At 46.6% G+C, this 15,000-nt stretch overlaps 1 protein-coding gene across 8 annotated transcripts in view; it reads left to right on the forward strand.

The window, feature by feature from the left end:
- The first annotated feature begins 518 nt into the window (after positions 1–518).
- The window catches only part of LOC121713472 (calmodulin-binding transcription activator 1-like), a 47,069-nt gene continuing 32,587 nt past the window's right edge, over positions 519–15,000 (forward strand). For all 8 annotated transcript variants that reach the window (XM_042098080.1, XM_042098081.1, XM_042098082.1 and 5 more), the window contains exons 1-4: positions 519–653; positions 2,806–5,147; positions 5,815–5,941; positions 8,417–8,551. In XM_042098080.1, coding sequence (XP_041954014.1) covers positions 3,162–5,147; positions 5,815–5,941; positions 8,417–8,551 — 2,248 coding nt within the window. In that variant the 5' untranslated portion in view covers positions 519–653; positions 2,806–3,161. The remainder of the gene's footprint in view (positions 654–2,805; positions 5,148–5,814; positions 5,942–8,416; positions 8,552–15,000) is intronic.

The following is a 15,000-nucleotide window of genomic DNA, read 5'->3' on the forward strand; positions in this document are numbered from 1 at the left end:
GGGCTCACATCTGTCCTCCAATGCTTCTGCACTGACGTACACGTCCACAGTAGCTCCAGCAGGGGGCAGCCTGCAGTGTTGGAGGGGCCATGAGTGAGGGGTCGGCAACTGACAGGTTTGATCATATTTCACATGTAGCATTATTGTTGGGGGTTGTGGAGCCCATGCTACACCCAAACTTCAGGTCCCTGCGGCAGAGAGAAGATGGAGCAGCTTGAATCGGGAGAGGAAGACACTGGAAGTGAAGAAAGCAGCTGTAAAAAGCCACAGTAACAGATTAGGCAGGGACAGGTCAGGTAGGAGAGAGGTGCTCTGTAGCCTGGGGTCTGGCGAGCGGTGTATTTGGGGTGGTGTTTTTTTTTTATTTATTTATGATTTTTTTAATTATTATTTATTTATTTACTTATTTATGTGGGGCGTGTTGGGGTTGCGTGGGGGAGCTGGCTTGGCTGGCTTGGCTGTGCCACGGCTGCCGTCTGACGTCTGTGTCTCCTGTGTCTCTATTCCGGCAGTTCATGGCATCAAGTGGACTTGCAGCAATGGGAGCAGCAGCTCAGGCTTCTCAGTGGAGCAGCTGGTGCAGCAGATACTGGACAGCCACCAGACCAAGCCAACTCCCCGGACCCACAACTGCCTGTGCACAGGCACCCTGGGTAAGGGCCAGAGGGAGACAGGACACCCGCAAAGAGAGAGAGAGGGAGGGAGGGAGATAGGACACCCGCAGAGAGAGAGAGAGAGAAAGAGAGAGAGAAGGAGGGAGGGAGATAGGACACCTGTAGAGAGAGAGAGAGAGAGAAAGAGAGAGGGAGGGAGGGAGATAGGACACCCGCAGAGAGAGAGAGAGAGAGAGAGAGGGAGGGAGGGAGGACACCCGCAGAAAGAAACAGGGAGGGAGGAGGGAGGGAGAGAGAGACAGGAGGACAATAGAGAGACAGGGGGGCAATAGGGAGAGAGACAGGCTTAATACTCCTTTATTAACCCAGTGTGTATGTATTAAAACACTGCAAAACAATAACATCCGCAAGTATTACAGCCTCAACATAAACTATGTAAATACATACAGACCATGTAAGTCTACAAACCATAGTGTAGCCCACTACTTCATATTTTAAAAACTTGCCCATCGTCCCCAACCATACATGCAGAGCTATTAAGGAGCGGAGAGAGAGAGAGAGATATATGTTTGTTTGAGAGAGTATGTGTGTGTGTGTGAGAGAGAGAGATGTGTGTGTGTGTGTGTGTGTGTGTGTGTGTGTGTGTGTGAGAGAGAGAGAGAGAGAGAGAGAGAGAGAGAGAGCGAGATGTGAAAAGGGGGGGGGGGGGGTGAGGAAAATAAGAGGGTTAAAAAAACACAGAGCAGAAATGTTTGAGAAGTGTCAGATCTCAGGCTTGTGTTCTGTACCAGAATAATCCATTAGATCTGCTCAATGCCCTATCTCCCTTGGTACAAGTCAGACGTCACATTAATGCAACAGGTTGTGGTTTATTTTAAAGCCCGCTTCACACATTTGCATAGCAACTGAACTCACTAGCATAATCGTCATTGAAGTCATGATGCCATTTTATTTCTTCAATGCACCCCGTGTTTCTATCTATGTACACGACACAGCCAGAAACAACATCAAGCTACCACCATATACCACATAATTATGTCATTCACCACACCTACTACCTGAAACCTTTACACCTGAAGCATATTTTTAGATGTCTAATGAATTAGGTTCATATGGCCTTTTGGAATGTGTCTTGTGTGTTGCTTCTTTGAATCCAGTAGTTAGTTCAAGCAGGCTGGGCATTCCAAGCTATCCATGCGTCGATCAGAATGTCTCTTTGTGTGAATAAACAAAATGCTGAGTGAAAACAGATAAACAAAAAAAAACATTCCTACACAGCATTCCGTCAGTTATGTATTTTTGTGGTTCTTTGTTACTAAGGCATTGTGGGTAGCCGTATGCTCTGTCTGTTATTATGGCTTGGCAGCTGACATATTGCTCCCCAGGTTCAAATTATTGGACACGGGTATGATTGAGCACAGCAAACACTTTGCTTTTCAAATTCCACACAAAGCATTTCACAGTTCCTCCTAGGAAAAAATCCATAGAGACCACATGTGTTCAATCACACTATCACACATATGGCATAATATAGTTTACAAATGAAAGTGAAGTTCTTTGTATTTAATTTTTCATGTTTTCAGTTCCTATACCCTTGCCAGTTTATCTGACTGTAGCTCTGAGTGCTTTAATCTTGATGTATGCGATTCATGCAGCGTATTTCTACTGCATTGTGTTTGCATTTTAGTGGTAAATTAAATTAGATACTCCACTCTTCAGCTAGACAAACAGAGTAAAACATGAAACTGATTGTGCATGAGTTATTGTTATATTACGTTAAACCATGTAAATATATATGTACATGTATACCTACCGAAACTGTTCATTTAGATGACAAATCTAATTTTACAATCAATGACTCAATTGATTCTGTCCATCTAAGCACTGTTTTCATTCTTCTTAACATTTGCTCTTCTCAATCTCTCTTTTCTGTCTGTCAATTGTGTGTGTGTGTGTGTGTGTGTGTGTGTGTGTGCATGTCTCTGTGTGTGTATGTATGTTTCTATGTGTGTGTGTGTGTGTGTGTGTGTGTGTGTGTGTGTGTGTGTGTGTGTGCGCGCGCGCATGTGTGTGTATGTTTCAATGTGTGTGTGTGTCTGTGTGTGTCTGTGTGTGTGTGTGTGTGTGTGTGTGTGTGTGTGTGTGTGTGTGTGTGTGTGTGTGTGTGTGCTGTTCATCATCGGTCTAACAGGCGCGGGCAGCAGCGTGCACCACAAGTGCAACAGTGCCAAGCACCGCATCATCTCCCCCAAAGTGGACCCGCGCTCCAGCAGCTACAGCAGCGCCCACTCCGAGCTCCAGAACAGCGACGTGTCCGAGGGCAAGACCGAGCTCAGCCACGCCAGCAAGAGCTCCGCAGGCGGCGGTGGAGGAGGAGGAGGAGCGGGCAGCGGGGGCGCCCGGGAGAAGCGCAACGGCAAGGTCCACAAGCCGGCGCTCCTGCACCAGAACAGCACAGAGGTGTCGTCCACCAACCAGGTGGAGGTGCCGGACACCACGCAGAACTCGCCGGTGTCCATCAGCAGCGGGCTGAACAGCGAGCCCGACATGGCCGACAGCCCCGCCGTGGCCGGCATGGGCCACGTAGCGTCCGTCATGGGGGGGCTCTCCCAGAGCGTCTTCATGTCGGAGGTGACGGGGGACCCCGTCTACAGCATGTCCCCCTCCGGCGGCGGCAACGCCCACATCATGGGGCCGGACGCGTCCCACGGTCTGGTGCTGGCGGTGGCCTCCGACGGCCACAAGTTCGCCTTCCCCGGGGGAGCGGGGCCGGACGGAAGCGGTGGACCGGGCGCTGGTGACGGTCTCTCCATGCTTTCCACCACCGGCGAGGAGCTTGTGCTCTCCAGCAGCCTCGACTCGGCGAACATCAAGATCTCCGAGACCACCATGAACTTTGACCCCGACTGCTTCCTCAACAACCCCAAGCAGGGCCAGACGTACGGCGGCAGCGCCATGAAGGTAGATGGGGGCTCGTCCGGGAGCGCGTCCTCGTCCTCGGGGGCCGGCAGCTCCAACGGCAGCCTGCAGCACTCGCCCTCCATGTCCGACTCCGGCTACGGCTACAGCGCCGCGCTGGTCAAGAACATCAAGACGGAGGACACTTCCTTTGAGCAGCAGCTGGCCAAAGAAAGCGGCTACCAGGTGGGCGTGGTGGGAAGCTGCGGCAGCAGCGTGTCCTGCTCGTCGGGCAACTCGGCCCAAGGCTCCCTCACTCTGACCCCTGCCGGTTCTCTACTGCCCTCCGGTGGAGGCCTGAGTCCTAGCACCACGCTGGAGCAGATGGACTTCAGCGCCATTGACACCAAGCAGGACTTCTCCGCCTCCGTGGCCACGTCGGTGGGCTATGGCGTCCACGCCATGTCCAGCCCCCATCTGGCCCACCAGGGCCGCTCACCCAGCTTCTTCCTGCAGGACGCGCCGCAGACCAGCCAGGCCCAGCAGCAGCAGCAACAGGGCAGGTCCAACGTGGGGCAGAAGAGCCACCTCTCCCTGGAGCACAACTCCCACGACGGCTCCTACATGGGCCTGCAGGTGGTCAAGACCGACTCGCCCGGCAGCAACGGCCACCTCCACCACCACCACGCACACCAGAGTCAGCACAGAACCAACTGCAACGGGGTCTCCGCCTCCGAGGGCCAAGGCCAAGCCAGCTCGCTCCAGCTGCTGCAGTACCAGGGAGGCTTCCCTGGACTGGGCCCTGAGCACGAGGAGGTGGTGGGCCTGGAGCAGCAAGGCAGCGTGAGCGCCGGCCAGGCCGGGGTCACCGAGAACGGGGGAGATGGCCTACTCAAGGCCGGGGATCACCTCCAGGCCTGTGGAGGAGGAGGAGGAGGAGGAGGAGGAGGCAATGGCGAGGGTGGAGGAGGCGCAGCGGAGCACTACATGCAGCAGAACGCAGAGGCCGGGGGAGGAGCTGGAGCCGAGGGCATGAGGAACGGCAACGGTGGCAACGTGAATGGCAACTCCTCCCAGCAGCAGCAGCAGCTTCAGCCCCTCCTGCAGGGGGCAGGCCTGGTCCAGGGGCTCTACAACACCGTGGCTGCCCACCAGGGTCTGAGTGGCGGGGGGGCAGGCGGAGGCACATCCGGGAGCATGGAGATCAGCCTGGACCACTTCGACATCTCCTTCGGCAACCAGTTCTCTGACCTCATCAACGACTTTATCTCCGTGGACGGAGGGGCCACGGCCGTGGGGCCCGGGGCCGCCCTCTACGCCCACCAGCTGGTGGCGCCGCAGGGCTCCGACGGCCAGGCGGGCTCCGGGGGCGCCCAGTCCCAGGGCCAGGAGGACGGGGCCAACAGGGGCACCAGCTACAGTCCCGCAGAGCTCTGTCTCCAGTCCTGCTGCAGCCCCCAGTCCCTGGGAGGAGGAGGCGCCGGAGGAGGCTCCGGGGAGCAGGGCTCGCTGGCTTACATGCAGGTGGCGGAGGTGGTGTCCGCTGCTGTGGCTCAAGGGGCCCTAGGGATGCTGCAGGCTACAGGCAGGCTCTTCATGGTCACTGATTACTCCCCTGAATGGTCCTACCCTGAGGTAAGTCTCTTCCAGACCAGTCCTCAATCGCTCAAACACCTTATGGCTAGCTTTTATATGATTTTTAAGAACCAGAATTGACCGCTTGTAATGCTGCACTCAAAGCAAAGTCTGTGTCCGTGTCGGTATTTATAACTGTTGGTGCTTCTACACAGTACCTAATGCATGATCTCTGTCAGCCTTACTGTGTTTTTACTCTATTGCCAGCAGAGGGCATCATAGCCCATGTTTGTCAGGAGAAAAGCAAATTGTCAGTGCAGTTCATGCTGTCAACCACAGGGTGGCAGCAGTGCAATTTGTAAAACATTGAAAGGGCTTCTGAAAACACTACAGCCCTTGTGACCATGCGAGTGTGTTTATGAGAAGAGTTTCTTATAACCAAACCATAAGCATCCTTGTTTGAAAAAGCACACTCAAACATGAGTGTTTAAAAGAGGCTTTAGTGGAAGTTTGTTTGTTGTGGACAAGCCACCTGTGTATGTTCAAGTGAGGAGATCCACTCAGACATGAGAGTGAGTAAGCCTGTGTGAGTGTATGTGTGTGCCTGTGTGAGTGTATGTGTGTGTGCGTGTGCGTGTGCGTGTGCGTGTGCGTGTGCGTGTGTGTGTGTGTGTGTGTGTGCATGTGCTAGAGAGAGTGATACACACTGACGCTGCCTGTTTCTCAGGGAGGGGTGAAGGTGCTCATCACTGGCCCCTGGCAGGAGGCCAGCAGTAACTACAGCTGCCTGTTTGACCAGATCTCTGTGCCGGCCTCCCTCATCCAGCCTGGAGTCCTGCGCTGCTACTGCCCTGGTGAGGGACATCAGTCAGCCTATACATCCATCTATCTATCTATCTATCTATCTATCTATCTATCTATCTATATATAAATATCCATCCATCTATCTATCTATCTATCTATCCATATATAAATATCCATCCATCTATCTATCTATCTATCTATCTATCTATTTATCTATCTATCTATCTACCTATCTATCCATCCATCCATTCATCTACCAATCCATCCATTCATCTATATCTATCTTCTATCTATCTATCCATCCACCTATCCATCTACGTGTATCTATCTATCTATCTATCTATCTATCTATCCATCTATATATATATATATAGATATAGATATAGATATATCCATCCATCTATCAATCCATCCATCCATTTATCTATCCATCTGTCCATCATCTACCCATCTATCTATCTATCCATCCACCTATCCATCTATCTATCTATCTATCTATCTATCTATCTACTGTATATATCTATCCACCTATCCATCTACGTGTATCTATCTATCTATCTATCTATCTATCTATCCATCTATATATATAGATATAGATATAGATATATCCATCCATCTATCAATCCATCCATCCATTTATCTATCCATCTATCTATCTATCCATCTGTCCATCATCTACCCATCTATCTATCATCCATCTATCTATCTATCTATCTATCTAATCAGTCTGTAACACAGCAATACTCTCACACTCAGTCATGGTCAAGGTTGCAGTCATATTCTAGTAAAAAAAACATCATCATAAATACATAATTACACTCAAACACATTATTACTTGTATTATACACATCAACACACTGTTCCTTGCATTCTACCAGACTACCCATCATTATTTTCACACCAATCTGTTTTGTCATGTTCACAGTCGTGTGAATAGACATGCACACACTGATTATCAAACACATGAATGGTATTAATTATACTAATACTCAAAAATAACACACTTTTTTTTCCTGATATTATCTGCATCACACACTTATCACTGTAAAAGAATCTCTAGGATCCTTGATCATGCTCTCATTATCACTCTTTGTTAAACTCAGTGAAACATATGTATATATATAGTTGCATATATATATATACATGTATATATATAGTATATATGTATATATATAGTTGCATTCATACATATTGTCATAAATGCATACTCACTCTGTCATCTCAAATTCCTAATAAACATTGTGTGATACTGTCACATAATTGCTGTCAATCAAATTCACACTTTTACAGATAATCAGTAAGTACATCCAAGTGGGATGAGAGTTTTTAAAACTTTGACAGATTGCCACATCTAGTTTTTATGCTGTTGAGCTCTCCCCTTATCCTGTACAATCTTAAAGCAACATAATGTAGTTATTGTCTACCGCAAAATAATAATAGGTTTAAACTTATTTTGATTACAAGGACTTAATAATAGGCACTAATTGTGCTGTCAATCATGATGTGTGCCTGGAACACCTGGTGTTCAACTATATAACTTTGATTAGATTAGATTAGATTCAACTTTATTGTCATTGTGCAGAGTTATGCGAAATACAGTTAGTATCTAACCAGAAGTGCAAAAAAAGAAGAAAAGTGCAATGTGAACAGTATAGACAGGTAGTGCAATACAGTTAAGCAAGTGGCATGGTTTACAGTAAGGATCTACAGCATATATTAACAGTAACATTATAAGAGCAGAATAAATATGGATATGTAGCATGAACAATATGGACAGATATGTACAGTATGTAGTGATATGTGCAGTGTATTAACAGTAACAACATAAGAGCAGAATAAATATGGATATGCAGTATGAACAATATGGATAGATATGTACAGTTATGGAGTATAGTCAGTAATGTTATAAAAGCAGTAGAATATGTTTGTTGTTCTGTCCAAAAATATGAGCGCATGAGTAACCAGTATGTTGATAACTGACGAAAAGCTGAATTTCTACATTGTGTTACTGTAAAATAACAGTGAATGATGTCTTACAAAATCTACTACTGCCAAGAAAATCTAATGCTGAGTATGTAATGTAATGGAAATAGGTTAGGAGGTGGATAATAAAGTATTATTTGTGATGTGTATTATTAGTTGATTATAATAGCGGCATTTTCACAGTAAATTATACAATCGTTTAAATTAACTATGGATTAATGATGAGTGATTTGCCGTAATGGTAGGAAATGAGCCAGCTTCATAATTAGCTATTATCACTAAAGCCCTATGAACATAGTGAAACACAGTGAAAGTACCAACTGTGCAGGGTTGTGTGCTGTCAATATACATTTAAATCAACCTACAGAGTGTGAATTCTATAAGCATAGCAGTGTATACAGGAAGTTTAGCTGATGTGTAGAGCTTTCCACCTGTGTGCTCCCAGCTCCTCTAAGCCTCTGTCCAGATGCTGGAAGTCCTCCATGGACACATGTTCCCCCAGCAGGTCCTGACTCTATGTCCCTCTGCCCCTCCCCATGCAGCACATGACACCGGCCTGGTGACCCTGCAGGTGGCGGTCAGCAGCCAGATCATCTCCAACTCGGTGGTATTTGAGTACAAGGCCCGTGCACTGCCCTCCCTGCCCTCCTCACAGCACGACTGGCTCTCTCTGGACGGTAGGACGTCTGCTGGTTTCTCTCTCCCCACTAACCCCCACCCCCCCCCCCCCCCCCCCCGCGCTGGGTATCTCTCTCTGTGTCTGTACTCTCCGTCTTTCTCACCTCCTTCTCACTTTCTTTTCCTGTCTACCTTTCTCTTCCTATCTTTCACCATCTTGTTTATTAACATCCTCTTTCTTTCTTTCTTCCATTCTCTTTCTTGTTTTTTGCTGGATGTGAATTTACTTGGGCTGTTGTAATGTAAAACAACCACTAGAGGGCGAGAGAGTTCAATGTTTCATTGCACTCTGTTGTTAACAAGCCTATTGCAGCATTGCCAATGAAATTAAGCATACGTTTAGACGTTTAGACACTTGGACCTGTTTAAGCCTGACCTGTGATTTCAATCTCTGATTTGAGAAAAACAAGACACACTTTATCTCTCCCTTTGACAGATAGTAGGAGGTGGACTGTGACAGATTGGCTGTTAAGAGCGAGACCAATTTATCAGAGTTGAAAGGGGTTTTGTTTGGCTGGGTCAAAGACAGAGAGTTTGTTGATAGCAGCAAGCTTGTTAAATAGATGGAGGGATTTCAGAGAGACATCGTAAGGGCAGCTTTGAAGTGTTTTGATCCCCCCCACACCTGCAAATTCACCTTCATCTGAGGTCAGGTAGCGACTGAGTGACCCGGAGAGGACAGATTGGAATGATTTGGCATTTGATGTGGTCTGAGGGGAATGGTTCAGGGACGGTGGCTGCAGAGGGCCATAAGAGGATAGATTGGGGTTCGTTTGTCATTTGATGTGATCAGAGGGGGAGGATCAGCACTGCTTCACTGCCAGGTCTGCTGACCTCCAGTGTGGGTGTCTACACAAGCTTCTCCTTGGACACGCATTCACAGAACAATTATTTCATACACCATGCAAATCTCTCTCATACACCAACCAACTATAACCATTTGCCTATCATTTCTCATGACATTAGATTTGTGGTGTAATGTTGAAACCACAGTTCTCATTGTATAATTGTCAAAATATTTAGCATTTGTCTCTTGTAGTGACCATGACCATGCACATGTAGTGTTGGTAGCATACGGAGAGGATGCAAAGATAGGGTTTGGGATACTGGTCAAAGAGTGTTGACATTTTAATACTATTCAACAAAATAGTGTTGTGCGAGTGGGTGAACACTATGTGTTTGTTTTCAGCTTATGGAACCAGGGATTCATTAAAGAGCTTCTCTTCTCTTCTTTAAAGAGCATGACTATAGTGGGGTACCGTAGTTATGGATTACATACATACCAGCACATGTGATTCCTAAAACTGATTAAACAACATATATCACAATGACAATAGAACTGAAAATAGAACTGTCAGTGTGGGTCATACATATGATGGAATGTGTGGCCCTACTCACCTGCTGATGTGTACATATACACACATACATGCATACACATATAAAGAGTACACATAGGAAATTAAAGGCACTTTTTTGGGGGGTTCTTAGCATGGCTAGTACATCCCGGCAAGATTATTTTACATGTGTTCTCTGATAAAGCAAGTTCTTAGGCCATGTCAATCAGCTGTTTTCAAAAGACTTGCCTTCGGATTCTTTTTTTTTTTTTTTTTACTGTCCAATTTCATTGCAATTTTAATCCATCTAATGGTCTCGTAACTGTCTATGTCGTGCCTCTAACCCTTCATGTGGGAGACGGTGGGTCTTATTCTGCTCCCAGCTTCCCGCAGCTACTGTATGCTCACTTCAGTGTCATCCGTCTGTGTTAACCTCCCATCGCCAGAGAGCTTATTCCTAGATCATCCCATCACGGCTGGGATTTACAGTCGCAAAGCCCCAGCACAGATCAAACACGAGCCACCACACATGTTCCTCCAATGGACAAGCTGGCAGAACAGAGGCTCTGGTGTCAGAGCACATCAAACATGAACAGGGGAAAAAAAACACAACACTAAATCTGAGGACCGTGGAATTGATGCCACACATGCTAACCTTGAGTCCAGCCGCGGACGCTACAGTACAGTCTGCTTATCCTGATCACCGGACAGGACACATCAAACATGTGGGGGGGGGCTCCAACACCAAATCTGTGTACAGTGTGATAAATGCCACATATGCTAACCTTGAGTGCAGCCATGGATGCTACAGTCTTCCTGTCCTGATCTGCTGAAGTTGCCTTTCAGCAAGCAGAGATGGAGAGGTAGGGAGTTGGAGACGGAGCCGAGGAGGACACAGCCACTGGTTCCGCCATGGATGCCCACAGTAAGGGGACATAGACAGATCATCGGTCAGTGAGGGACATGCATCACTAGGGGGAGTCAACATGTGAACTCACATTAGGAGCCAACAGGGGTCGAAGGCCCCGGCGATCCATCACTGAGTGGACTGGTGGCGGCACATGCCTACTCACCTTTAACATGTTACTGTAGACTGCAATGAGAGAATGATAGATTGTGTCTAGGTGTGTGTGCATGTGTGTGTGTGTGTGTATATGTGGAGGGAGGAAGGAAGGAGTGAAAAAGAACAAACGTTTGTTGTTGTGTTTGTGGCTGGATGATGTGTGTGCATTAGTCAGCTGAGAGAGGTGGAGGAGGGAAGGAGAGGAAAGCAGAGGAGAAGAGGAGGAGAGAAGAGCAAAAGAGAGGAGAGGAAGAGAAGTGGAGAGGAGAGCAGAGGAAGAAGAAAGGAGAAGAGAGGAAGAGAAGTAGAGAGGAGAGCAGGGGAGAGGAGAGGAGAGCAGAGGAGTGCACTGCTTTTTTTGATGGTGTTTGTCTGTGGAGGTGGGGGAGCGTTTGTTGGTGCAGTGTGCATTGACAGGATAAACTAGGGCATGGCTGAGGCGCTCGGCTAAGGGACAGCTGCAATGCAGACAGCCCTAGAGGCAGAGCAGGAGAGAAGGGGGGAGGAGGAGGAAGAGGAGGAGGAAGAGCACACTGGCGGCTCGAGACTCTGTGTGTGTATGTGTGTGTGTGTGTGTGTGTGTGTGTGTGTGTGTGTGTGTATGCGTGTGTGTGCGTGTGTGTGTGTGTGTGTGTGTGTGTGCAGCAACGACCCAGCTTCCTCTGTCATTCATACACCACTACTTCAGCTGCTCTATTCACACAGTCACACACACACACACTCACACTCAAACATTCACATTCAGATGCACTTTCATACTAAAAGGCCTGTGAATGCACTGAAATGTAAACACACTTGTACACATACACAAATGTACAAAAGCACTCATATACACACTATACAAATACAAACACATGCGTACGTACACACACACACAGACACAGACACACACACACACACAAACAAACACAAAGACATGCATATACATACTCGTGTAACTCAAGAGCCTAAGGAAAACACTCTTGAATGTTGACTTCCTGATGTGCAGCCTCCTTTTGAAGCCTTTCAGCTGAGTCTCATGTCCTGTCTTGTCCACTCAGTCTGAGGGCCCGCTGTGGAGCGTGTGGAATCATTTAATATGGCCACCCTTCAGGTGGTCTTATTTTAAGTGTGACAGTGAAATCAGACACTGTTGGAGGCTTATGCCACTGTCACAAAGTTGTAGTCTTCTTGTCTGACTTATCACAATGGTCACGTTTGGCTGCGTTTGTTTCCTGTTGGTTGCATTCATTCCTACTGTTTCAGCTGTAGTTATAACCGCCTTACTTACTGTGTTGAAAAGCCGCCCACAAATGAGTTTCAGTGCTTGCACAAGAATAGAGGTTCATGTCTAGTTCAGTCAGTTTAGGAGAGGCCCTGGACCAGAACGCTAACTTAATTAATAGTAATAGGAGTTGAGAAAGAACATCTAGTCTAGACATTCTGTAATGTGTTCTCTGTGTGGGCTGTGTGTGTGTGTGTGTGCGTGTGTGTGTGTGTGTGTGTGTGTGTGTTTATTGCTGCCTAGTTGTCACTTAGAACAGACACAACAACTCTTAAAGTACACTCCAAATTAGTTAGATTGTTTAAACAAACAATTGAGATTGCCAGTGCACAAACTTGTAAGCATCAATGAGGAGAAAGTGCCATGCACGATTTTATACAGTGGAACTCATCTTGAACTCATCCATTGTGGGTGATACAAGAAAGCAGTAGCCTGTTATTGTCCCTTTTCTCTGGTAGTGTTGATATATAACTGAAGCACTGAGTGTTGATCATCCACATGTGCACTAACCCATTGGCATAAAGAAAATTATATGACAGTGGTTTGGAAATGAAATTGACAGAGACTTTCGAGTGTGTTTTTTTTTATTATTATTATGGAAGTGTAGTGCTTTGTGCAAAGCATGCGCTATGTCCATGGGTCGTTCCAAATGACTCCACTGCCTTTATTCTCGATGGTGCATTGAAACCCGATGAATGAATGAACGAATACTGGTTTCCTTTAAATATGCTACTAGTTACAGTCCACCTATACCACATCTATTTCAAGTCCACATTCAATAGCTACGCGTCTTCTTGCCCGGGAGTATGCTATGATGTGCTAGTGGCACAGCTGCCCGGCTTGATTTGTCATAATGCAGAATGGGGGAGGGGGCGCGTTTTTTTCTCTGCAGCACTGCAGGTACGGAGCCACGGGCAGGACAAAAAAATGGCAGAGGTAACTGAGTTGCCTCGCGATGTAACCGTGATTTGATTCATTGTCCACACAGCCAATATATTTATAATGTGTAAAACATTGTGTATCAATACGAAAACGAGTACATGAATCACTTAAGCAAATACTGTATAAGCATGGCGTTATGTTGTGAAATCGTAATTTTAAGCCCACACATTCGAACAACGGGAGTTCTGCATGCGGTGTCACAGTGCGGTGGGTGTGTTTGATAAACACTGTAACGAGGAGCCTAGTCGTGTAGACAAAGCGAGCATTTCGACATTGACGTTGACAGCGGAAAACGATGTTAAGCTGCATTTACGCATCAACATGTCGTTTTCTCCATCGCGCTGACATGTAGGCTATTCAATTCACTAAAATGCACTTGTAAAATGCACTTGTAAAATGACTGAAGAGCTGAAATTGAAATGAAATTAATTTACCCACCTCTGCTCCATCGGATCGACGATTAGAATATCAAAAAACACTAAACAGCAAATTATTAATAGTAATGAGAGCGCCCAGGGGCGCGTGCTTTTAAAGGCGCGATGGCTGGTGGAAAAACTAGGGCGTCTGTTTACCTGCGGCACGTGGGCACCGCCGTCTACTCGTGGCGAGATTTTTCCTTTTACTGCAGGCTAGCAGGGGGCAGAGTGGTGGCAGGGGAGGGGGGGGGGGCGGGGGATAGAGAGAAGTGGAGGGGAGGGGGCCACAGGAGTACGACAAGTGTGCGGGCTTAATATTTCTGTCTTCTCCTACACGTCGCTTCTGCACTTTTGTACCATTGTTGTGCCCGCAGTTTAGCTTGTAGCTCTCCGCGGATTCATTATTGCCGTTCATGACGTCATTTAGCGCTACGATAGTGTGGAGAAATTGCATGAGTGAGATGCAGCAGTTGGGACATTGGTCAGGATGCCGATGAATGACATCTGCTTTTGCTAAAGACAAGGGGACCGTTTGCTTTGCAAGGGGAGTCTACTCATGGACAATGAACTAGAAGGTTGGATATGTTTAAGCAAATATTGTCTGTGTGCATGTGTGTGTTATCTGCCGGTGACTGACTGGGGAAGTTGCTACTACAAACCTGGGATCTCATTTGCATCAATTTACAGTGGAGGACCAAGTTCTCTGTGCAGTTCAATGAGTGGTCCACGGCGTTGCCTACTTGTTGTGAAATATCTCCTTGTGTTAGCCTATATTTTTGTTTTTGATTTTAGATTATTTTCCAGATTAAGTGTGCAATGCTTTTTGAGAAACGTGCGTTTACTTTACAACCAAAGCAACTTGTATTGTGACACAGTGGAAATGCCGCTACAGCTTTCTTCCCTAAACCATGCAGTGTCCAAAGCACTGTAATGGCTGCATTTTTTTGTGTATCAAGTTCTTTTAAGAGTGTGTATGAAACACATGTTAACACATACAAATCCAAAGCAAACACCTTATAAAAATAAAGTTGGACCAAGAAATTAAACAATCGCTGAAATGAGATCGCATCCACGTGCCTTGGCGAAGGCTTTATTGCAGAATAGATGTGTATCTGTAAAGCAGAAAAGGTGGCCCCATACTTATCCAATATTATTACAGATCCCCATATAACTGATATTCCTTGAACTGTCCCAGGGTGATAAATGGGACATTTTTAGCCATTTCAAGTTATGCATTTAGGTTAGATACGTGTAAAGATAAGGCTGCAGAGTGAAAGTCTACACTAATATTCAATGGATAGTAATGGTCTGTCAAACTTTCCTAAATGGGATTTCTGTACGTTATTTTCTGTCTAAACGATACCTTTGTGGGAACTCACCTTCCCCCGAACAGATTTAATACAATCTCATACTGGATTCACGCCAAGCT

Source organism: Alosa sapidissima, chromosome 7 (genome assembly GCF_018492685.1).
Source record: "Alosa sapidissima isolate fAloSap1 chromosome 7, fAloSap1.pri, whole genome shotgun sequence".
NCBI lineage: Eukaryota > Metazoa > Chordata > Actinopteri > Clupeiformes > Clupeidae > Alosa > Alosa sapidissima.